The sequence below is a fragment of the Amia ocellicauda genome, chromosome 9 (assembly GCF_036373705.1).
Source record: "Amia ocellicauda isolate fAmiCal2 chromosome 9, fAmiCal2.hap1, whole genome shotgun sequence".
Lineage (NCBI taxonomy): Eukaryota > Metazoa > Chordata > Actinopteri > Amiiformes > Amiidae > Amia > Amia ocellicauda.
Window position 1 is genome coordinate 41168613 of NC_089858.1, and position 26497 is coordinate 41195109.

At 39.5% G+C, this 26497-nt stretch overlaps 2 protein-coding genes across 3 annotated transcripts in view; one reads left to right on the forward strand and one right to left on the reverse strand.

The window, feature by feature from the left end:
• Positions 1–418: 418 nt before the first annotated feature.
• Positions 419–9530, reverse strand: kazald3 (Kazal-type serine peptidase inhibitor domain 3). The gene is made up of 4 exons (XM_066714485.1): positions 8474–9530; positions 7234–7394; positions 2281–2428; positions 419–1997 (listed from the first exon to the last, which is right to left on the reverse strand). The coding sequence occupies exons 1-4, from the start codon at positions 8967–8969 to the stop codon at positions 1930–1932; spliced, it is 873 nt and encodes a 290-aa protein (XP_066570582.1). The 5' UTR covers positions 8970–9530; the 3' UTR covers positions 419–1929.
• A 1675-nt stretch (positions 9531–11205) lies between these two features.
• Positions 11206–26497, forward strand: part of xpo7 (exportin 7) — a 39979-nt gene continuing 24687 nt past the window's right edge. For both annotated transcript variants that reach the window (XM_066714486.1, XM_066714487.1), the window contains exons 1-4: positions 11206–11288; positions 16949–17095; positions 19121–19214; positions 25865–26031. In XM_066714486.1, the coding sequence (XP_066570583.1) occupies positions 11271–11288; positions 16949–17095; positions 19121–19214; positions 25865–26031 (426 nt within the window). In that variant the 5' untranslated portion in view covers positions 11206–11270. The remainder of the gene's footprint in view (positions 11289–16948; positions 17096–19120; positions 19215–25864; positions 26032–26497) is intronic.

Consider the following 26497-nt stretch of genomic DNA (forward strand, 5'->3'; position numbering starts at 1 on the left):
TCTACTGGCTCCCGATCTCGGCTCGCATCCAGTTCAAGACATTGACCCTCACTTACCGATGTCTCGAGCAGACTGCACCTTCATTGTTAGATTGTTAGATCCCCGGTTGTTTATGACTGTGATTCTCCTTTGCCCCCTCCCTTTAGCATATACCTAGGACTTCACTGCATCATGAATACTCTTGTTATCTCTTTGAACTAGGATGTATGCTTTGTAACTGAACTTCTGCACATTTGTTAATCTTAAATTGTACTTTGTATTAATGCTTAAATAGAAGTTTGTATTGAATTGTATTACACAAAACTGATAAGGTGATGGTGAGGTTCTATTATGTTCAGGAGTTCTAATTTTAATGAGTTCTTTCAGAGTGTTCCTGTTGTGCTTCCAAATTAAATGAACCACACAAATCAAGGTCAGATAATCTTAAAACCAATAATGAAATCTTTAATAATAGAAAATATCAGAACAAACTGTGGGCCCCTTCCCCATAGGTAGGGTCCAGGGTCAAAGTTAGGGTACAAAGTGACAATGAAATCACATTAAATGCACTGGGGACAGAAATAATGGTTCACATTGTGTCTGTCAGTGAATAAGAAGTTTTACTGCTGTGTAGCTATACATATTGGTTACATTATGATGACCTTTTCCACATTGCAGCCTAGTTCTTCCTATAAGCTATGCAATGGCTTATGTCATCTCAGACCAAATGTAACAAAGCCATTTTGTCCTTGTCCTTATTTTAATCAATAGGCCTAGGTGTAAGCAGTATTCCACCATTATAAATCAAGTGTTGTTCTTGTATTTATATCAAAGTGAAGCAAAGCAGATATTTAGTACCAAACAAAAGTACATGCATGTCATTACAATAAGACCAAGGTCTAGACCAAATCCAGATTTATTCCCACCCACAAATCGCAAATTACAAAGTTGTATCCCATCGTGTTTTCATTTATAAATAGTAGCAAGTGACTTCTAATAGGAAATAAAACCAGGATAGGGTACAGATTTGTACTTTGCCATTTGCAGGTAAACTAAAGTTTTGATTTGCTCCGGACCCAAGTTTTGTATTAATAATTAAAGTGTATTTTTTATTCTTTGAGTTATGGCATTGTATATAAGCATGCCTTTTCTCTGAAGTAAGATATATATATTGCGTACCAGATAAAATTCCTTATATATGCCTTCATTTCCAGGGATGAATGTATGGATAGTTTTCTTCATTCGAAACAGAAGTACATGTTAAATTACTAGATTGAGATGTATATAAAAAATCTTACTAAACAAGACTGACAGATCCTTTGATAAATGCTTTCCTACTTCATATGGATAAACAGTGTCACTCAAAAGTGCTCACACCCTTCATTTAAAACAATTTTAGTTTTTTCTGGGATTCATTTCAATTAGTATTGTTAATTTCCTTTTTTCTTTTTTACACTGTTGTTATATGTGCTAATTTCTCTCAATAAAAACATTTGGTAAACAAATAAAAAGTATTGTTCATTTAAATGTGCTACCACTGACTACCACTTCATAGAACTAATAATCATAATCATTATAATCATCAAGACCCATAACTTACTTCTATTTCAATACAGATATCAATTATTATTATTATTATTATTATTATTATTATTATTATTATTATTATTATTATTATTATTATGTATTTCTTAGCAGACGCCCTTATCCAGGGTTACTTACAAAATATAAAAGCAATACAAAGTGCAATAATACAATAGAGCGACAGTCCAATGTTTTGACTTAACTAATTTCAGTCAATTGGAGTCAGTCAACAAAATCTGAAAGGAAATAAATGATCAAGGTATAGTTTAATAAACAATATTTAGTCTTCAAAGCCCAGCATTGAAAAACATTGTTTCAGTTAAAGGGTGTGAGTACTATTACTGTGACTGTCCCCGTTTGAATTGATCAGTAATAATCGTAATACTCCTCTGTGTGTTCTGTTATATTCACATGTGCAAGGGGAGGATCCACATCTGGAATAAAATAAACAAAAAAGGACATTCAGACTAAGTCAAGAAAGAGATATACCAGCTGTATCATGAGGTATCCATGTGTTATTTCAGTGGTGATCGTATATTAATTAATGGTGAATTTGGAGACAAGAGTTATTCCTGGTTCAGTTTAGTAAATAATTCACTCATTCACGCTCTCCAGCTCTTGAGAACTGGATTTAAAAACCTCTGCATGGCAGGGATGACATGAGCTATCAAAAAGTTTCAGAAAACTGTAACAAAGGTGGTGAAGACCTCTATTTACCTTGCACCAGGAGCCTGAGGGAAGCCAAGGCAGACACAGTGCCCAATTCATTGTTTGCCACACAGTGATAATCGCCAGCATCTCCAGGGGCAACGCCTTCGATCTGCAGCCAGCTTGACAACTCGAACTTCAACGGACCTCCTCTGGACTGACACAGACAACAGCAATAATTACCCACGCTCCCAAGCGCAGACAAAACCAGTCACTCGACACTAGTCTTCAAACCCTGGTCTTGGAGTATTCCTGTATTCCTGAGTATTCCTGCATGGTTTTTTTTCTTCTGTCTTGCTGCTCTCTGAATAACTTGATTATAAACTTCGATTCAACTCTTCATTACTTTATTGGGCAGTCTTTAAAAAATGATAAATGATTGCCACTAAGGATTCAATTAAGTATCACAAGAGCTCAGGGGCAGTCCACGTCCAGCGGTGAAAGCTGCTACTAGACCTAATAATGAAAAAGAGACAAATAAGTCTCTGGTCTTAGTAAGTAAATAATTAAAATTAATAGGTTAAGTCAGGATTCCTGCAATAAATTTGCTGTTATTAAAATGTTTTTTCTTCTCCTCTGGTGGTTAAACTTCGTGAAATAAATAACAGATTTTCTCACAAAACTAATACTTCCCCTTTATTTCTTCATACAGGTAACTTAAGTTAAAATTGTGACTGAGAACGGATGCTGCAGACAATAAAAACAATACTAATATCTTGTATCTTTACAGAATTTCTAGGGTATGTGGGGGCCCCAGGCAAAATACTTCCTGACGGTGAAGCCCCCCTTAGTTTTCCCCTTATGGGCTATATTAGTTGTTCCCAACCTTGGTCCTGGAGGACCCCGTACCCTGCTGGTTTTTGTTCCAACCGAGCTCTCAAATACTTAATTGAACTAATCATTTCTTATATCAGAAATTTTAATTATTTTAAACTGTAGTTTTTCTTAAGTGAAGTACAGACTTGTATAACTTATTAAAGAACCAACTTTTTTTATTACACATTTTAAAAAGTCAAATCTATGCAGATTATTACTTCAATTCAGGTTCAATTAAGTAATTGAACAAAAACCAGCAGGTTAGCGGGCCCTCCAGGACCAGGGTTGGGAAGCCCTGGGTTATTTAATGAGAACCTCAACACACATAATTAAATATTGTAGTTTAGGAGGAAAGCTGCTGTATTTAATAATTCAATTATTCAGGCTTTTTATGCAGCTAGCCACTGCATTTTAATACATGGCTGGTAAGGGCAGATAAAAAGCTGAACTGGAATTTAGTTTTAATGGACCCTTAACAATTTTCTAAGGACTAAACATGTGTTAGTAATTGATTCATACATTAGTCCAAATTGTTCATTTGGGGGGGGTGGCACTGGTGGGGCACAGTGTAAGTGTTCAAAGCTGTTCGGGAGTCTGCTCCAAAATGATCTCTAAATGAACAGATTGACCAAAACACCTGCTTAGTTGATCAGACCAGAATCTTTAGAAACGGGTGATTTAAGGGTGACCTATAAAACGATAGGTTGCGAATGCAACCCCCGGTTATCTGAAAAAGGAAGCACTACCCAAGGGGGGGGGGTTCTGCGCACTTCCCTAGGAACCCGATCAAAAATGTCACTCTATTAAAGCTGCTATTGGCCCCTGCGCACATCACTCAAAAGAGGTCCCTTCCCATTTCCTGTTCTATTAAAAACATGATGTCTCTTTTGCCAGGAGCTAGGACTCCTGCGCAACCTTGCAACCCTTGGGCAGTGCTTCCTTTTTCAGATAACTGGGGTTGCATTCACAACCTATCCTTATCTTTCAAGTCAGAAGCACTGCCCAAGGGGGAGGGGTTACTGTATAACAAAATCGTCGCAAGGGAGGAGGCAGCAAAGTGATAAGGGAGCCTGACCCAAGGCATTCCACTAGGGGGCCAACTCCAGACAAGCCACAGGCCTGGGCTGCACCTGGGCCACACTTGGGCTGCCCAGGAGGGAGGACTGCAGTCACACTCTACTGGGAAATGTCTGTAATCAGCATATACAAAGCGGGGCTACAGAGGTAAACTACAAGGCTGGCTGCTCTACTAGTGCAGTGGTTCCCAAACTTTCTGGGTGGCGCCCCCCCAATACCATTTGGGTCACAGTTCGCGCCCCCCATGTCCCACACATTCATATTTATATTACCATTTTTTTTTCAAAGCCCTAACGTTTACCAAAGATGAATATACTTTAAAACTTATTCGCATTTCACTTTTCAAAATTTCATTTGGCCATTTACATTGGAATCTCTCTATGCATGAACTATTCTTACTGCATCTAGTACGGATGAGCCTGAATCAACATAAAATTTTACTAGTTCCCCTAATATATAGGGGATATATATATATATATATATGTATATATATATTAAGGATGAGACCGAATAGTCGAAATGACCAATGGCTTCCTCTCAGAGAATTTCTGCGTGGAAATACTTTGACAAAGTAAATTAAAATTAAAAAAAGTGTATAATATGTGCAGTGCAAGTAATATACCACAAATCTACAGCTGGTATGTTAACCCACCTAAAAGCCAAACACCCTTCTGCGAAACTAGCAATGACAGAAAAGGAAAGAGGAGCAACAAACAAACTAATATTATTAAAACACACACAGGCCAGCTATTGCTATATATTTTGTTTTTACTGGAACTTGAACGCACAGGTATGTTTCCGAATGTATTTAATAAAGTTGTTGTGTTAGATGAGTATTTTAAAATAAAGTTCAGAACTTCTTGCAATTCCAAAAATTTTAACATTGCATTATTTTGCATTTATTGTAATTTTTGTTAATGCGTTTCCAAAATATTGCAGCAGAGAGTCCTGGCGAGCTCGTTTCCCACCACTCGATTACATTTTGGAGCTGCAAGTTATTCTTATGTATTTATTTTACCATAATTATCACCTCATATAAACTGCTGTGTATTTTGATCTGAAGCTACCAATTAGTGGCTTTCACAGACACTGCTGTCTGACAATCCTCTATTCTGATTGGCCAGGACTGGTTATGGAAGAATCCAATAACCGAGACCCAATTCCACTATTGCGAGTCGCGACAGTACAGTTTGTTTTTAATGTGTGTAAGTGTAGAAAAAGTTGTTTCACAAAGATAGGTCAATGCAAAAGAGATCAGTTTATCCAATGCGATTTCAGCAGGGCGGCAATCAACAGCTGTCAGATGCCCTCAGGGATTTCCTGTGCCTCATCTTGACTTTTTACACCTTCAGCTATTTCCCCGCACCCCCCATAAAGGGTCTTGCGCTCCCCCTGGGGGGCGCGCCCTACAGTTTGGGAACCTCTGTACTAGTGCATCTAGGAGCAAGGCCGTATATCTACTTGCACAATATATGGTGCGGGCAATCAAGCAACTTGTACACCCTCTGTGCATTAACGTGGCAGCAAACCCCTGATCCTGCAGGAGTGGGGCCACAGACCCACTGAATAACACACAGCTGGCTAGTCAACTTATTAGCCACAGCTGGACATAACAGTATATACAGCGTGGCAGCAGGAACATTCATGCTGCCTCCAGGTCAGCTCCAGACAAATCCCGTTCACTGAATGTTACTGTGCAGCTCCACTGTGCTGTCATAACAACTATACACATCACGAGGTGCAGGAAGCAGATCATGCACCACCACGTAACACGGGAGCAGTTGTCACCTATTAATGCAGGTAATGCAGGACAACAGCAGACTCTACCATGACAATCAAACCATAAACATTGCGGTGTGCAGGAAAACCATTCACGCACTCTGCACATTGGCCGCTTGCTCCACTAGCCCAGCTAGGAGTGAGGCCACACCAGCTCTACGATGTCATACAAACTAACTATATACCATGGGGCGCAGGAACCAACTCATGTGCCACCCAAGGAACACAGGAGTAGTTGATGCCTGCTGATTAGACCAGCTAACGCAGGGCAACATTAGCTCTACTGTGCTGACAAATGAACTATGAACACAGCGGAGCACGCCCAAGTTTGTACCACTGAGGACAGCAGCAGCAGACTCTTGCTCTATGGCACACAGCCAGAGCGGGCCACAGACCTGCCGACCAAGGAACGATACACAAAGCAGCAAACAAATTGAGCGCCATCAGCTGGGATCAGCGGCAGTGAGCTCCAGTCTACACAAGCTAGAATGGAGCCACAGTTCTGTTTACACATGTATATATATATATATATATAGCGGGGTACAAGCCAGACACATGCACCACCGCAACACAATGTAATAATGAATTTACTATATACAGGGCGTCCTCAAAAGGCAACGTACCTGTAGGCCGCATCACAGACCCCAGGAACACATCGACAGGCTGTTAGCAAGTCCAGGAGCAGCATGTGTGGGTGCTCAACTCTAAGGCATAATCCGGTGGAAGGGAAAGACACGGTTCGAATAGCCCCATCAGGATGCGCTTAACAGGGGCAGACTGGGAGGGGAAATCAGGAGCCAGAGCCCGTGGGCTACTGGGGCTCGACTGCAGCCAACACCAGATTCCCAATGGAAGGGGCCAGTCCTGTCACATCCAACATGTAGAACTGGGCAAATGTAAGCGGTGAGACCCAAGCTGCAGCCGCACAAAGTCTGCCAAGGGGACGCCTTGAAAAAGTGCCCATGATATGGCAACACTTCAAGTTGAGTGGGCCACCAGGTGATCAGGCACCGGGGTCTCGGTGGACTCGTAGGCCATGGTAATAGTGTCCACAATCCAATGCGAGAGGCGCTGCTGGCGCCTGGCCCTGTGTCCACACTCCATAAGACACGAACAGTTGGTACGAGCGCCTTAGTGCATTCCAAATAGCACCTGAAGGCCCACACAGAAACCCCTCCCCCTTGGGCAGTGCTTCCAATTTGAAAGATATCTTGCTAGTTAGAAGCTCTCTAGGCCCAGAGCTAGAAACCTACCCTAATGTCTCATAGACCCAGTTTGCGGCTATATTACCTGTACAGAGATATGGGGGTCGTCTCCGGGAAGAATGATGTCATCCCCGTCTTTCCTCCATTGTACCTGCGCCATGGGAAATGCAGCAATCTCGCACAGGAAAATGATGCTGCTGCCCAATGTGTTTGTGGCGTTCTGGGGAGGGAGCTTTATATGGGGAACTTAAGACAATAAGGACAGATGTTAGCCGATAGTGATTGTTCCTAATACAAACTTTAATGTACAATGCATTACATTTCTTAGTTCAAACTTTAGACTATTGATTTATTGACATTATATTGAAACTGAAACTAGACCCCACCCTCCACCCACTATTATTATGTTCTTCATATTAAAGTCAAAAAGTGGAGGGAGTGGTTAAGGCCTATAGCAGTTTTTACTTATGATTTTTTTTTTAGAGAAGCAGTTTTTGTTTATTTTTTTCATGTAGCTGTACTAGCAAGCCTTAACAATTATATTGATCCTGGCAGCAAGGGAAATGGGTCAGAAAATGAAATGTTTGCCCCCAATTTCAAAGAAAATACACAAACATTTCTATCCAAGTATCTGGATAGTTATAAGCATTCATGTGAAAATATCTGGTTTTGTTATGTTGCATTCATTTTAAATTGCTATTGTCCATTAAATTCCAATGATGTATTCAATTATTTATAAGTGGAGTGAAATTAACTTGGACATTGAAATGAGTGCTTTGTCTTTTCTATTTTAACCAGGTACTGAGATAAAACACAATTAAGTTGTTTAATACATTATTTCTCCCTGGGTCCCACTAACCAGCTCACCCTTCCATATTGTAACCTACTATCATTACTCTTAACCATACTGTATAATATAAATAGATAATCTTGTGAGTAAGTAGAAATGTGATGCATGATTGCGCATTTGCTAATAATAAGGATTCTGTGCTATAGTAACAAACCCAGATAAATGCACACACAAGGGTCTGGAAAGATGTGCATTGTTGTCTAGGAAGCATTAGAAAATCTAGCAGTCTTTATCAAATTTCCATTACAAAATGTCCCCCTTGGGAACAATATTATCATCCGAATCCTCATTATAATAACGAAAAGGATAAGATTTAGTATTATACCAGAAGTGTGGCAAACTGTAGATAAACAAATGTATAGTGATTTTAATTGCAAACGCATGAGTCTTTCATCACACTATACACAGAAATAGTGACTATGAAGGGAGGATTGAAGCGAATCCGTAGAGCAGATCATAATGGGTCGGAGTTGACCTGTTTGGCATGGTCCTTTGCTGTCCACGCGTAGTCCTTTGGAGGAGGACGCTGCCTCTTGAAATTGGCAGATGTTCTCATAGGTTTGACCGTCGGAGCCGCACACTGCGTCCTGGGACACACACACACAGCGCGGCTCCGGGATCTCTCCGTGGCTCAGGTCCGACAGGTCAACTCTGCACTCCAGGTCGCGTCCACAGAGCCCGTAGAAGCTACTGACGGAGTCCAGGTCGCACAGTTGCCCTTCCACGTTGCCGCAATCGAAGCAACAACCGCAACTGTCCAGGACCAGTCCAGCGGCGCAGCCCTGCGCGTCCGAGCAGAGCTCCGGCGAACAGGGAGCGCACCGCGCTGCATCTCCGGCGTCCTTTTCGTCCTTGCTGTAAAAGGCGACAGGATAGTCTTGGTCGTTGTCGTCTGCCTTGCCCCTGGGAAAACTCCCCCCTTGACAGATGCACAACACCACCACTATTATGAATGCACTGCAGCAGGGCATTGTGCGCAAATTTAAAACCCGTACCCAGTTTACAAAGTTCCCAGGGTTTCAGTCTGATGATTGCGTTAAAAGATGTAATGTTATGTATTGACATTCGCCTTATCCTAAATCAGTCTCGCTTTCCCCAGTCTCCCGCACATCTTTGGTTGATCAGCACTTGCTCAGTGGTGGTATGTGTGCACCTTCAGCTGGGATACTTCGAGCGAAGCCACGACCCACCTCGCCTTTTCCTGCCGGCTTTCATGTTTCTGCTGTTTGAAGCACTCAGTCTGGAACTTGTTATCTAAATGCGAGACAGCCTTTGCCTGTGCCAAACTATTTCCAAGCACAGTGCATTAAAACCCACCCCATGAAGAATACATTTCTCATATACCTATTACTTGGGGCTTTTAGTAAGCCAATAAACTGGAGTGTCTGTGCAAATCGTTGTGTAGTCTGATGGATGTGATGTAAAATAGTCCAGCTCTGAAATACATAGACATGGGCCATTGCAACCTGACAAAATCTCTTAATTTGTGTATATCCAGCTATTTGCAGTTTTGCCACGAGGTGTCAGCAACAGCTAACGGTTTCCCGGTATCGGTCCCTCAAGCCTGTGCTGGCCCTGTGCTGTTGGAAAGTGCAGTTAGGCGCTCTCAAGAAGTATCTATTCATTAAATACAGCTTAATCCTTTAAATCATGCCTCGAGTAAAGCAACGGCTGTCCTCTAACGCAAATGAAGCTTAAAGGATGAAAAAGGTCGTGGAGGACATATTACTGCCTGTTGCACTAAAACTGATCATTTACAAACACGCACACCACTAAAATGCCTGACTTGTAAACCCTGAGAAAAGGAAATACACAATCACGTGTGCATCTGTCTTTGCCGCATACGTGACACCATGAAGTAGGCCTATATTGTAATATAAATTATATAATAAATCAAATGTGCATTTGATTTGGGGGATTTAATTAAGGCCTTTGCGCATTTTGGTTAAGGAGCAGAACTTTGTAAAAACTGTACGTCCTGTAACTCTGGACAAGGTAACAACTCTAGCAGCTAACTTGCATTTAGTTTGAATACAGTGAGATTTAAGTTATTCCTGAGTATTATCAGAGTAAGGTAAGGGAAAATTGAAGCTTAACATTATCACTGCAGATATGTATACCAAAGATACAGTTGACGTTTTCTGGCAACATAATTCAGATTTAAATTATTATTGTTGTTGGTTTTAATTGTTGTTATCATGAAGAATAATGAGCAAATGACTATTGTACTAATATTTCAAGGCCTACCTATGGAAATGGGCACAACGTGGTTATGACAGCGGTGCACACATTTGACGGGACTGATGCGTCAGGTTGAAAACACCTGTGCCTGGACTTTGTGCGGCAAATCGCCATTCATACAGAGCGATGGACGAAACAACTGGCTTTTCAACGGGTTATTGTTTTGCTAAATGCAGGATTACAATGCGGTGCACACAACCTGCGGCCCGGGCTTTCTGTGCAGGGATTATGGTGCCTTTTTGAATAGAAAATACTGACGGGAGCAGCTGTACATTGTCGATGTAAAGACAGGAGGACATTTTGTAACATGCATAACAAAGTATATAGGTATAATGAAGGAAAATCAATTGTTTAATTAGCAAATGGTTCAACGTCCTTAGTCAATGTACCTGTATGGCATTACAGGTAATTAGTTTGTTTTACCAATGCAGAATTGCAACTGTTTCTGCTATAATGTGTTTTAGCAGTATATTATACACGTATTACTAACACCCCTAATCGACCAATTGATATATAATGAAAACATGATATTGTTTTGTTGCACATGCATTTATAATCATATTTTAAATGGACACAGTCATTGTTTCACATTGCCATCGAATGGGAAATTTTTTATGTGTTTTTAACACATTAATACATATATGAAAAGGACTGACAGAGGTGACGCAAAGTTGCTTATGCTAATGTTGCGAATCTGCTTGACTAAGTACGCTCACACACAACATACGCTTTAGGATCTCTGCGGATTATCGAGATAACGGCAGCAAAGAAAGTGTCCTGTCCTCCACTCTCCCCTAAGCTCGGGAATGGAGCCGTTTCCCTTTAAGAAGCATGTAAACAAAGACCCGCCGTTGACGTTGTAGCCGGGAATGTTTCGCAGGGGTCGTATTCCTCAACATTGCGTAGTACCTCCTCCCTTTGAACAACGCGCGAAGAGCGGTGCGGGGAATGCGCAAGTGGTTTATAGAATTCGGGCAAGTCGGCGCATGCTCTGTTTCGGGGGGGAGTGAGAGGAGCATGAATGGAGCAAAATGGCGGATCATGTGCAGGTAACCAGGGTTTATGTTTTGGAATTATGAAATTCGTCCATTAACGATGCACTGTGCTAATGTAGGGATCCGAAAGCCTTAGCGACGCCGCGGCGAAAAAACGTCGATATGCATGCAGGAAACGGGCAAACGTTGAAGGTTGCGTGGTTTGTTGTGGATGCGATTATTAGTGAATGTTGACTTGTGGCCTGTCATCATGTTCATTTGCTTGCCACAGATTAAAAGCAATAAATAGCAAATAGATCATTTATATGCTTGTAAGACATGGTATACCCAGAGGGAAACCGGGATTCAGTGCAGTATGTGGGCGCCGGGGCGTTGATTTTGGAGGGAGCAGGAGAGAGTTACAGTCCTTTCTAAATAGTACAAGTAAACAAGCTTTGCAATCGGTGTGGCCTGCTGGTCATTTGAGGGATTTATTAACTGTTATTTTCTGTTACAACTTCTGGGGGACACACACAAAACAACCACACGGATTAAGACTGGAGGATGTTTCTAAAAAGCGAACCCCCCGATCTTAAATACAAGGAAGCTCTCAGCAGAGTAAACCCGAACATCAGTTGGTAGTTTCATTATGGGGAACTTGGACGTTTCTCCCGCGCTGCTCCGCACACTTGTAACAGGGCGCGATTTCAAATCCTCTTCGCTAAATAAGTCACGGTCGTGGTGGGCCTTCGGGACAGCAATGGTTAACTCGTGTATACGGAATATTACTGTGCTGCCCTCGTTGCTTGAATGGCGATGGCTAGTGTGTGATGCATACAGACACTAGACCTCGGAAGAAGTCCAGGATTTTAGGTCCATGCGCGTCCGTTTTACGGCCACCTATGGGACTGCGTCTTTCGCCAGTGCACGCCCCGGGCCGGCAATGCAATTTCTCCAGACTTGCCTTTTATAAACCTTTTACTTCTTTCCCGTATTATCTTATTACTAGAGACGTGTACACTGAAATCCACCACCGCTGTCTTCGTCTGTTGTTAGGAGCATTTGCTTAACCTGTCATTCCAGTATAATAGTACGCAAGTGAAGTGGTGCGGGCATCGTTTCGTACGATTACACGACTACACGACTACATACTTGTGTGCATTCCTGCACATCCTGATTGTGAGCGTATTTCTTTTTCTTTATTTGTTCTGCGATGTTTACATAGATGTGTATGGACTATGAACCTAATGCTTTTAATGCCCCACAACTGAAATGAGCAACCGCCTTGTGATCAATTTAATTGATGGACAAGGCAAGGAGGCTCTTTTAAATGGTCGCAGGAATATAAGGATTGGTAATCAATATACAAACACCAATACTAAGCTTTATATTCTTTTCGAATTATTAATACTGTGAAATTATCCAGTCTTGATTTCAAAGGTATCTAATGAGTATGTATTGTTATTTATAAATATTGCACCGTTTATTAGAATAATTGCAATATCAGTCACCTATTCCTACGCCATAACCAATAGAAAGAAACATGGCCAGTGTATAATACATATTTCATCACATTTCAATGCTGCATTATGATTATTACAAAGGAAAATGTTAAAACAAATGAGTAACATAAAACCTTGTCTGTCGTCCCATCCCCCCAATTATTATACTTCGTTTTTTTCTTCTAAAACCATAACATCCAATCACCTTAAATCAATGTAAAGTATAATAATGCAATATATATATATATATATATATATATATAAATAAATAGTCATAGGCAAACTTGGGCTTCACATTTTCATCAGTTACAATATTGAAGTAATGTATCAAGAGACTTGTTTAACAACTTTAACCACTAAATAAGATATAGCCATGTTAGAGTTTTCTATTTGTTTTTGATAGCTGAGGTATATAAAGCTGGCTTGGCTCTGAGCGTATACGGTTTAAATTATTGGGTGGTGGGGGAGTTCATTTTCTCTCAGCCATGTTATGTCTATGATCCACATATTCTTCTTCTGTACAGACTATTATGCATCTTGAGACTGATGAAGGGGGAACAATGTCAAAACATCATTGGAAGGAGAAGAATGTGAAATAGAATAGAGGAAATGATAAAATTGCCAAGAAACAAACAAACGCACACCCACATCCAACAAAAAAAGTAATTTATTTTGCAGAGACACAAACAGAACTGAGCTGTAGGAGGTCGATGTATTTTTGAGAGAGTTGGATCTAAATTGAAAACTACGTGGTTTGATTGTGCCTTTTCAGAATTGCGCTCAATGTCCATCCAGCAGCTGTTTTTAAGTTTAGAATTTAACACCCCCCACCCCCCAGATGCCTTGAATTGAAAAGCTCTACATGTAAGTGTGAAAAGAATATTGTATTACAAAAAATGAACAATACCGTTTCAGATTGGAGCATTGACTTTCATAGGGGTGTTAAGGGGTTTACAAACCAAACAATCAGGCAGCAGTTGGTCATTCAGTTGGTAAGCCAGAAATACAGGGACAAAATAAATTAGGATCGTTATTTTTTGTCTTTGTGTGTGGATCAATGTTGTGCTACTTTTAGAGACTGAACTGAATTTGGGGACAATGGGATTGATGGCTTATCCGGTATCCCCCTTCTCAATTATTGTACACACTAATAATTGCCCAGACACCATTCTTTTTTTTTTTTTTTTTTTTTTTTTTAAACAACAAGGTGGTGTCATTTCTTGAGAGACTTGTGCCAAGGCTACTATATATTTTTTCATGCAGTCATGCTATCTGCAATGATGAAATCTTTATCTTCCCCATACCCCCCCCTCCCACACACACACACACACACTAAAACCCATGGTATATGTCCCGCCTTAATTAAGGGAACTTGTAATTAATTAGGTAGCAGCGTCCTTCATAAACTTTAGGCTTGGAATAATTTGTAGTTGGTTTCCTGGCAGCTTTTGTGCTTCTTCACAAATAACTGCAGTTCTGATTAAACTTTGTATTTATTTGTTTGGCAGCTTTCCTTGTTGTGATTAATGAACCTAAAAGAAACTGAGCAATTACATAGAACCACTATGTATGTGTGTGTGTGTTGTGTGTGTGTGTATGTGTGTATTGCACACAAGAGCTGAAAAGAAACTTAAAATGTTGCATCTCAGAAGCTAGAGATTAGATTTTTGGGATACGTTCCTAGAAATTGTCAGCATGTTGACATGGAGATAATGGCAGAACTGTGCTGATGAACTGTCACCCATTGAGTTTGCGCTCAACTGCTTGCACTGCCAACACTAAGGTATTGTCTCCCTAGATGAAAGCATGGGCACTGTCATTCAAAATACTGTAGTCTCCTACTGGCCAGGAACAATGCATCTGATTAAAGCCAAGTCAGCTGTTGAGGTACATAACTTTGAGTATTTTATCCTTTTTTATTTTACTAGCAGATTCAAGAATATTGTCTGCATTCTTAAAATATAACATTGTACACTATATACAGCAGTTAGCTATAAGCATGCATTTTATTTCCTCCTGCCCCTCTGTTTGCTCATTTAAACAAGTAAATACAACCACTTCAAAGAATAACCCAATGTAGATTTGTTCCCCCCTTCTGTAGCCTATATATCTTTGTAATGTACATGACAGAAATCTACTTTCTCTACTACTTTACAAATACTTTTTTTGTTGCATACTCTGATTTTTCTACTTCAACAAAATGTAAATGTATAACTGTCAAACAAAGTGCATGGATTATTTATTTGAAATTTCAAATGGAGGAAGAGAAATCCATTTTAGAAAAGGGATTGAACTCTAGACTAAGTGAGTATCCTTGTAAAGGAGCATTTTGTTTCGTTCCTTGTAGTGGTTCATAGTTTATTTATCAGAAAATGCAAATGTTTGTGTTTGTGGACCAGCAGTGTTCGTATAGAAGACATGGAACTGTGAATCACAAAATTGATTGCATTATGGTAAGGGAACAGCTCCCCCCCCCACCTCACTATAAAGCCCATTTAGCCCTGCCAGGTTGGACAGCATTCATAAATGTCTTGGCTTTCCTTTGATGTGTTTCACACCACAGAAGCAATTGTTGATAGAGCAAGTTAACTTATTTTATGTGATAATTTACACGTGTAGCATATACAAGCTTTGCGAAGTAAGCTAACACCTTTGATATTGATTTCAGTTACTTCAATGATAGAAGTGTGAATTCTACCCAAGACTGAAAATAAATCAATCGATCAATCAATCAATTTGGATTTGTATAGCACCCTTCGCAGAGTAGGCATAGAGTGGTAAACATTCAACAAACATACAGCAAAAAATAGTAATAATAAAAATTTAAAAAATAGACCTTTACAGTTGAAATGAACTGAAATAAAATAAATGCTTGTAAACGGCCACCTGTTTAAACCAAATATTTAATAGGATCTGAGATTCCTGGATGACTTTTCCAGTCTTACTTTTATTTCATTTTTTGTTGTGGTTGTTCTTTGACAATTTTCAAAGACCTGGTTATGGACTATTAACAAGGAACAGCTGATTTACTGAGTGAGATTTCTTTGTATTGCATGGTCTGTATTGCCAGTGCCAAGATTCCTTTGCTCTTTGTTGTGCTGTGCAGCTACAGTTGTACAGCTTGAGGACAGATTTTGCTGTCATGTGAAAAATCATTGTGATTTCATATTTAAAATAATATTAATTATTAATAATATGCCAAACATGCTAAGGGTAATGTTTGGTAATGTTTTGTCTTTTCTTGCATGGCCATTTCGTGTATTTGGATTGAAGCATTTTGCTGGTGTAAATTAACCCTTTCTGTCGCAGTGAGTGTTCAGTGAACAGGTGACAGTCTCCCTAGATCATTATTATATGCTAATCAATTACAGCGTTGTTTGTCTCCTTCTGGGAATACAAACTGAATAAAGTGTTTTCAGTCATGTGTAATGATGCAAACCCATTTAATGAAGGGAGGAGCAATATGGGGTAAAAGAAAACTTCAGTAATTCAGCAATGCAAACTTGCTGATTACTCTCTGCTTCAGTGCATAAGAATGTAGAAAAGAAACCAATTTCAATTACTCTCCTAAATGTTGCTTACTACATGTCCATATCTGTGCTGCAGGTAACCCATGTGTACACAGTGTACACAAAACTTTGTACACAAAATTTAGTATTTATATATATATATATATATATATATATATATTTATGAAGTTAAAGTTGAAACACCCTTATCTTCAGTGTGCAGCTCTGTCTGGTTCTTAACTTTATGAAAAATTCCTTCTCTGTTGGGCCACACTGGGTCCCCACCCTGTTTTTTTAATCCTTCATTATCTTTAGCTTCTGTCAGGTCACACGGAGGCCAGTACAGCAGACTTGTCATGAAATATAAAAGTTTTAAACTTTGGGAAGGTTTATGTGAAATGGTCCTCATTGAGCCTGCACAGTAACACATCCTCCCTCACCTCTCGGTCATATGATGTTAAAGAAAATGAAAGCCCGGGGAGTAGGGTTAATCAACCATGTATTGCATATACCGACTCAAACACATTTAAATGCCTTTTTCTCACCTGAAAAATTTGAAAATATTTTGACTTCTGTCAATGATAATGCGGCCCCAGTGAAAGCACCATTGGCATTGCCTGTGCAAAGTAGGCCTTGCTGTTTCATCGGTGGGGTGTTTTCACAGATGGTTGCACTCTGTTGTGATGTACTTTATTGTAATGCTTGTGTGCGGTCTTTGTTGCAGAGCCTAGCCCAGCTAGAGATCCTGTGCAAGCAGCTCTATGAGACAACAGACACCACTACCAGGCTACAGGCGGAGAAAGCCCTGGTTGAGTTCACCAACAGCCCTGACTGTCTGAGCAAATGTCAGCTACTACTAGAGAGAGGGAGCGTAAGTCTTTTTATTTATTTATTATTATTATATTATTGTATTTTTCTATACAGCTGAATATGTAAGTATTCTTTCATTTGAAACAGTCATTCTGCGATTCACCTGGCTCCATAAATCTTGTGAAATGAACCATACTTTATTTGTCTTGTCAGTGTTTGCTGAACACCATTTCGCACTGGAGAAAACTGTCCAGTTTGATTGAGTCAGACAGATCTTAAACTGCTTTCAAATGTGTTCAAGGCAATGGCATATGGAATAATGCTGTTTCAGATGAAAAGTGTGCATGCTTTTTGTGCTGCAGTTGTATGAGAGAGTGAATCGAGAAAAGCCTCCAGGAGATTAATTTGTGTATCTTATCACTCCTTCCTTGCTATTCCCTGTTATTGTCTTTCTGAATATAAGTCCCTGTCCTTCTAGATTTTCTTAGATGTGCTACTCTTTATAAATCTGCTAGTTTAGTTAGTAGTGTTCAAAGTTTATATACAGTGGCCTGGCTTGTGGGGCCGACTGCCACCCCTGATTGGAAATAAATTAGGTCCAGTTGGACAAAGGTTTTTCAGCCAACCTCCATGAGAAAACTCAATTGTGAACCTTTCTCACTGTTATATCACCGTAGAATTTCTCTTACTCTTGCCCCCCCACCCCCTGGCATGCTATGCCACTAGCCAAGCACCCCATTTTCCCTTCCAATCAAAACCTATTATTCCTACATTATCAGCTATAGGTGTCACTGTGGATGTTCTGTGACATCATTCTGAATCAAATCTGAAGCACTGTTGTTGAGCCGTGTGTATTTACATAGTTCTTAATGATCCAAAGGAACTCAAACATGGCAATAGTACATGAGTTAGTTGCTCAGTCTCAAGTAGTTGATGATTGTATTCAAAGGTTCTTGGAACAGTCAGTATGACATTTTCGAATTTGAATTGTCACTTTAAGGGTTTGTTTATTTGATTTTCTATGTTTTTTTTAAGAATGTTTTAAATACACAGTAAGGTTTTCTTTTGGTGATCCTCAGTCCTGATCTGACAGAGGCACAGCGCTACAGGTTTTATACATAACTTCAAGTCTACAGTGTTTTAACGATCCTGAAGTAGTGGTTTGTAGACCAGTTAAGTCCTTCATTGGTTATAGAGGACTGTGAAGCTGAATTTAATTGCAGATATCCCTGCAGCTTTCCAGGTCTTGGAGTGAGTGTCTCTGCTTCAGAACAGCTGCTGGACTCTAGAAAACCGCATCAATGTTTTTGCTTGCATGTTTCCATTGTAAAGAATAAGAGAGGTTTATATCTTTGCATCAGGGTTGTATATTGTGATTGAACGCAAGCTAAACATTTTTTGATCCTATACTTTATGTATTGCATTAGTTGAGTCTGTTCTAAATTTTAAAATCTATAAAATTATATTAAAAAACAAAAAAAAGTTATTATTTGCCTATTTTATCTTGATAGAAATTATTTGACCACATTCACACCGTGCATCATTCCAAACTCGAATGCTTTGTTAATCAACCATTTGCCTTAATTACACCACAGCAGCAATCCGCCATTGATTAAATTAGTAGTTGGATGTGATTAGCTTAGTTCAATCAACAAAATATGAAAGACAGATTCTTCTAGTATTGACAATGTCTAGGATTCTTGGAATGTGAATCACAAATTGTCTCCATGGGATTTCAACCTGGGCTGTTTCCTAGTAATAGACTGTTGATGGCCTTACTTACTCATTGTATCACTACTCAATGCTCATCACCCCTGCTGAATTAACGGCAAAGCTTTCATTGGAATTACAAATACATAGATATTTATTGTGTATGGCAGTTTTCTTTTGTTTTGTTTTTTAATCGTGTGCATTTGTAAAATTATTTTTTTCGGTCGACTTCACACTTGTTCTTCAAAAGTTGTTCAAAAGTTGTTCTTGACAGTTGTTTCTCATAAATGTAACTTAAAACAACAAACTAATTGTGTGTTTAATTTAGGTTTAGCTTTGTTTTCCTTAACTTATTTGACTTTTTTTCCCCCATCAGTCCTCTTACTCCCAGTTGTTGGCTGCCACATGTCTTTCCAAACTGGTTTCCCGCACAAGCAATCCCTTGCCCCTGGAACAGCGCATTGATATTCGTAAGTAATGCATCGATTTCTTTGGCTGATGTTTTTTTATACTTAAGCTGGCACTTTACATTTATTTGGCTGGGTTTTGCTGCAGCAATCTGGGTAAAGTATCTAGGGTACAACACCAGTGTCTCACCTAGGATATGAACCCATTGCATGTCCAGAGCCCCTTCTGCTGCTGCTTATATAAGACGCAGACAAAAATACACAGGAGTTCTTACTCATTGTTACACACTGTGCTTATGGTCCCCCCTCATAGTGAAAACCTGATTATCCAGATGTTGTCTTATGGTCAAATCCCATCTCAGAATCTGCTACCTTTGAGAACATTTACTTTTTATGGTTTGTGCATTTCCCTAATTATTGGACACTGTTTCTCTTTCAGCTCATTCTATTTACAGTCTTGTTCTGTATAATTATGGCCTTTTTTCTTACTGCTTAGTTTAAGCTTCTGCCTTTTAATAAGATTACAAGCCTGTTTAAAAAATGTAAAACAGGAGCTAGCCACAGTACTGCAGCTCCTTTTGCTGTGTGTAAGATAGCTGGACAGTGTATATGGTTCATTATACTTTTAAGTCATGTACGAGGGGGAGACGTGAACGGTGATAATGCAGAGCCGGTCCTTAGCTTGTTTCTATTGAGTTTCCAGGCAAGTCCTGAGTTCTAGTTGCAGGGTCCTTGATCAGAAGTAATATGTGACACAATTGTTTGTGTTATTGCAAGTCTTTTATTCTTTGCCCTTATCAGCCGTGGGGTGGGGCAGCTATTTCCAGGACAACACTGTTTGGGTTTTGGGTGTCCATGTTCCAAGATATTAAAAAGACCTTAGACTTAGACTGCAAAACAACCAGTATACACGTCAAAGTGCACTGAATTTTTCATAAACATTAACTTTAACTTTTTAACAGCTCAAGTCATAAAAGATGATCCTCTCCAGTCTCTGTTCTTTGTGTTCTGCAAAGGCATACAGAGTTGGTAATAACCTTCTGTGTCTTATGAGACCTAAAGCCCAGTGTTCACTGAATAGGGTTTTGACTCTGACTTACAGTAAAAGTCAACAATATTTATTCCATCGCCAACTAATGTTTTTAAGATATTTCCCATACAAGTTTTGTGAAGGGAACTTAAATGGTCCATACCTCTACTGGGATTTACTGGTGTGTTCAAAAATGGATCTTATTGACATATACTGTATAGCAGTGTTCTTCACATCTAGCACTCAAGGATTTCAGCAACATTTTATATTTCTCTTTCAATCATCACCTGCAGGAAAAGATTTAGATGAGGGAAGATAAACAGTTTAATTAACTTAGGTGAAGTTGAAGGTAAAACCAGAAATTCTAAGCATCCAGAACTGGATTTGAAGACTTATAAAGACTTTTATAAAGAAAATTTGTATACGGATACAGGGTTTCCCGCAGCTATATTCAGAAAACAATCAGTGCCGTCTGGCCAAAAAAATGCATTAACCGGTACCACCCCACCCTCCAACCACTCCTGGTCGACAATCCACTAGCACCAACCCTTCTCCGACATCAACAAATGTGAAACAGACCACCATGCCTATTCAAATTTCATGGGGGAAAGCCATGAGATAAATAGAAAGAAATAAAAAATGTATCCATCAGCTGTTTATTTATGAACTCTAATGCCCTGAATGACACAGCATGATATATTTGAACACTAAAGATTTTAAACTACTGCCTGGTCCACAATTGGCCATTAACACTGGATTTTGCCATTTTTCACTCTTTATTGGTCCGTTATGACTATTGTATTCACATTGAAAAATGTAAATATTTTTCTTATCTTCAAAACGAGCGCATATAGGCTACATAAACATGAACAAACAATAAACTGTGTAAACTGGTGTAGAAATCGGTATGCACATATGCTAGCAAACATACAATTAAAAAACATAGACAACCAGTTATAAAAATAGCGTAAGATTAAAATATAACATGCAATGCTAATAAATAAATAATAATGTGAATGCACTTTGAAATGAGTTTATCTGTGTATACATCTGCATACATCAATACAAGAAGGCGCTTTTCAGCTCTGCAGTGCATTTACCACAGCCTGCATTTCAACAACATGAAACATAGACAGTTCTTTTTGTGTTGCATTTATCAGTGTTTTTATTCCGTGTGCAGTGCTGGGTTAGGGGCATCTTCAGTCCTGTAGATACTGAACTGTAGTGCCAACAGCAGTCTAAAAACCGCTAACAGCAGCCAACCTATCGCCAGCACTGCACCTGATACAAAATAATGATCACATGACAGTGACTGATCAAGGCATTGATCCAGAGACCTGGGTTTGCAACAAGATCAAGAGTGAATTCCAGAGGAAAGTTAGAAACTTGCTGAGGCGATGAGAGGACAGACAGATGAGAGCTAGATCAGGTGTGATTCTTTTATTATTATTATTATTTCTTGGCAGATGCCCTTATCCAGGGCGACTTCTTCAATTTTGTATATTTTGTGTCATCTGCTAATAAAATAAATAATTATAATATATGAATATATGTGTAGACATGTACGTGTTTCAGTCCTCAACACGATACAAATTATTTCACAATGACTGAGTTCATTACCATGCCCAGATTGTCGGCTTTATTGTATTTAAGCCTACAGCATAAACTGCGGTCCGGCGGCTGAAGTATTTATATCTTGTTACACTAGACACCAGTATTAATATTGTTTAATGGACCAACTATGGCTCAAGACTGTGTAGATGTATTTGCCTGTTATTTACTGTATTATTTTCTGGTCTGTATAATGACTTACATGAGTTACATGCATGTTATGTATCAAATAAAAGGACATTAAATTCCCATATGGAACGCATTTTCAATACATTATAAATCTGTGCAATAATAATGCAGTAAAACATAAAACATGAATGTGCCTATTGACTGTTACTACAACAAGCCAGATTAAACCAGTCACGCAATGCTCTGTGTTATGTTGGCCAAAGAAATTACCAAAATATACATGTATTATTAACTACCTGTACTCTGTTGTTGTGAAGAAAATGTTTGAATGGTTACTGAATTCTGGAAGTTTTCGTAGTATTATGATACTTGTGTTTACTGCTCCAGACCATTTGATCCAGAGTGATTCTGTATCTTTATGAAAGGAATTCTAATGTATGTTTGTGTACAGATTTTTTTTAAAAAATTTTTTTTGCATGGTATCGAATTGGTATCGAGTATCGTGAAATTGAACTGGTATCATATTGAAGTTCAAAATTCTAGGATCCTGACAACCCTAGCTTGAAATATGGTCTCCTCCATGAAATTGGAAAAACAATAGTTGGAATTTTTACCATATTATAAAATCCAAAATAGTAGTGTTACGTGTTCCAGATGCGATTGATATTCTGTTTCTTTAAGTAGAAAAAAAGAAAGCTGATGAATTGGAGAGGATTAATTGATTCAATCAAAACAATGTATAAAATGCCGGTTGTTTACCAGCAAATAAAGTGCAAATAAACTACCACAGGATTACTTTCCTAAAGTTTATTCTGCACATTTTGTGGAAATTAAGTCTCTAAGTAATTAATGTGAGCCTTTTGCAGTTGTTATTGATGATACCACTGAAAAAGACAACTATGTTCTGCATGTTCTGTTTGATTTTATTTCTGACAAGACCGAGAATGTACAAACAGCAAAGATTAAAACTGTGCTCACTGACTGCGCTTACTTGGATGCTGTAAACTACACTACAGTTTCTCAAGCGATCATTAAAATGGTTTCAAAATACAGAGCGAACTTTGACAAAGTATCTGCTTTCATAAATGACAACGCAGCTTACATGACAAAATTGTTCAAATCTGTACTGCAAGGTCTAATGCCAAATGCTGTCTATATTACAGTGAGGGAAAAAAGTATTTGATCCCCTGCTGATTTTGTACGTTTGCCCACTGACAAAGAAATGATCAGTCATCATGATCATCATGATCAGAATAACAACAAAAACATCCAGAAAAACGCATTTCAAAAAAGTTATACATTGATTTGCATGTTAATGAGGGAAATCAGTATTTGACCCCTTCGACTTAGTTACTTGGTGGCAAAACCCTTGTTGGCAATCACAGAGGTCAGACGTTTCTTGTAGTTGGCCACCAGGTTTGCACACATCTCAGGAGGGATTTTGTCCTACTCCTCTTTACAGATCCTCTCCAAGTCATTAAGGTTTCGAGGCTGACGTTTGGCAACTTGAACCTTCAGCTCCCTCCACAGATTTTCTATGGGATTAAGGTCTGGAGACTGGCTAGGCCACTCCAGGACCTTAATGTGCTTCTTCTTGAGCCACTGCTTTGTTGCCTTGGCTGTGTGTTTTGGGTCATTGTCATGCTGGAATACCCATCCACGACCCATTTTCAATGCCCTGGCTGAGGGAAGGAGGTTCTCACCCAAGATTTGATGGTACATGGCCCCATCCATCGTCCCTTTGATGCGGTGCAGTTGTCCTGTCCCCTTAGCAGAAAAACACCCCCAAAGCATAATGTTTCCACCTCCATGTTTGACGGTGGGGATGGTGTTCTTGGGGTCATTCCTCCTCCTCCAAACACGGCGAGTTGAGTTGATGCCAAAGAGCTCGATTTTGGTCTCATCTGACCACAACACTTTCACCCAGTTCTCCTCTGAATCATTCAGATGTTCATCGACAAACTTCAGACGGGCCTGTACATGTGCTTTCTTGAGCAGGGGGACCTTGCGGGCACTGCAGGATTTCAGTCCTTCACGGCGTAGTGTGTTACCAATTGTTTTCTTGGTGACTTTGATCCCAGCTGCCTTGAGATCATTAACAAGATCCTCCCGTGTAGTTCTGGTCTGATTCCTCACCATTCTCATGATCATTGAAACTCCACGAAGTGAGATCTTGAATGGAGCCCCAGACTGAGGGAGACTTATAGTTATTTTGTGTTTCTTCCATTTGCGAATAATCGCACCAACTGATGTCACCTTCTCACCAAGCTGCTTGGCGATGGTCTTATAGCCCATCCCAGCCTTGTGTAGGTCTACAATCTTGTCCCTGACATCCTTGGACAGCTCTTTGGTCTTGGCCATGGTGGAGAGTTTGGAATCTGATTGATTGATTGCTTCTGTGGACAGGTGTCTTTTATACAGGTAACGAGCTGAGATTAGAGCTGTATAAAAGACACCTGGGAGCCAGAAATCTTGCTGATTGATAGGGGATCAAATACTTATTTCACTCATTAACATGCAAATCAATTTATAACTTTTTTGAAATGTGTTTTTCTGTTGTTGTTTTTTTGTTATTCTGTCTCTCACTGTTAAAATACACCTACCATTAAAATTATAGACTGATAATTTCTTTGGCAGTGGGCAAACGTACAAAATCAGCAGGGGATCAAATACTTTTTTCCCCTCACTGTACATGTAACGCACATCTAATTTCTCTCGTCGGTGAGCTGTGGAGGTGCGAGTTTGGCAAAGTTGACAAACTGGTCAGTTACATTAAGACGCTCTTTAAACACTGTCCTAGCCACAAACTTTGATACAAGCAACACATTGCAAACGCAAATTAAATTGGGAAACAAAAGGTTGCACTTCCCCCCGAGCCAGTAATTACTCATTGGAATGTGTGGTTTCGAGCTGTGCAGTACCATGCAGCTCACCTGAAGTACTACTCTGAGTTTGTCTCGGAAGAGCTAGCGCCACCCCCAAAACACAGGTTTTAACAGAACTTTCAACCCTTCTAAACCATGCTCACCTGAATGAGGAAATTAAATTTGTTGCAACAAATGCTACATGACTTAATCACTTAGTTCGAATCTCGCCATGTCACAATCCATGAAGCTTACAACAAAGTAATGGATCAACTGTCCTGGGCTGAAGCACAGTCAAGCGAAAATCACTCTGACGCTGAATTAAATGTTAGTGCTCAGCAAGTGTTTTGAGGCATGGTAAAGAAACTAAGACAATATTACTGCTATGGTGAAGAGTCAAGCGATACAGAAACAATTTCTGAAAGGTTTCAACAACCTGCATCACAGTTCCTAAAAGCTGTGTGTATTTTTGACCTTGTTGCGGGTGGATTTTACGTTGCTTAATGCAATTCCTGGCTTTGACAAGAACTGTAGGCTAGAGATTCCAGCTTATAAAAACATTGCTAAAGAATTGGACTGTAGTTTACCTGTGCTCCTGTTTTGGAACTCCGCTGAAAGCAGAATCCCCCACCTGGCAAGGCTAGCTTGTCACTGTCTATCAATTCCAACAAACTCTGTGGATGCAGAGAGCTGTGTCTAAACACGGACGGGTGTTTTCAGCACAGAGACAGGCAATGAAGAAAGAGACAGTTGCAGGATGCTCCATGCTCACAACTGACTAATGTACGTTCACAGTTTTCACAGTTTTTTTTTTTTTTAATATACTTTAAGTATAATTAATAACACTTGCTTATGTTATATTAACGGCTTTATATATAAGCTATTGCGTTTTTTTTGTTTTTTTTAAATTATATATATGTATTTTAATTGCTTTGTTACAACACCGTGAAATGTATGATTGAAATATGTGAAACCGTGAAATTTAATACGATTTTTCAAGTGCTAAGATGGCATTCCACCGTGAATTTGGTAGGGCCCTAGTTATGACTATCTCTGTCTTGTTCTTCTGTCTGTTGCAGGGAATTACGTCCTTAATTATCTTGCGACCAGGCCGAAATTGGCAACGTTCGTGACACAGGCACTAATTCAGCTGTATGCCCGGATCACCAAGCTGGGCTGGTTCGACTGCCAGAAGGAGGATTATGTCTTCAGAAATGTGATTGCAGACGTGACAAGGTTTCTGCAGGTGAGCTGGACCCATGTGTTGTTTGTACGTGGTCAGGGATGGGGTAGATGACAAATGGAATACATTTGCAAATTGCATTTTGTTAACCTGGTCTTGTTAAGTGCTATACATGCTGTATGTGACATACTGCTTCTTCACAATGCATCATGGAAAGCAGATCCAGAGATAAAGCAGTACATCTGGTAGCCTTGCAAATCAACCACAGGGCACTCGTTATCTTTTAATCGGCATGGTAACTGTTGGTTCTAAAACCAGTCATATACATTTAATTGGAAAGTGTAAGTGAATAGGTCATGTTATAGACACTGGTGGAGTCATAACTCATCAGTAGGTATATGGAATTTTGATATAGTGCATCAAAACAGGCATCTCATTTCTCAGGTTTGGGATTCAACAGACAGGTTAGTTGATTGTACCAGGCCACACCTGTATTCAGTACCTTTCTCATGGGTTACAAGCTTGGCCA

What these genes read in the sequence shown, in the direction of transcription:
- kazald3 (XM_066714485.1), bottom strand. Translation starts at nt 8,969, where the DNA reads ATGCCCTGCTGCAGTGCATTCATAATAGTGGTGGTGTTGTGCATCTGT. An exon ending in CAAAGGACCATGCCAAACAG is followed by an intron (nt 7,395 to 8,473) that starts GTCAACTCCGAC and finishes TATTGTCTTAAG; the next exon opens with TTCCCCATATAAAGCTCCCT. An exon ending in ACCCCCATATCTCTGTACAG is followed by an intron (nt 2,429 to 7,233) that starts GTAATATAGCCG and finishes TGTCTGTGTCAG; the next exon opens with TCCAGAGGAGGTCCGTTGAA.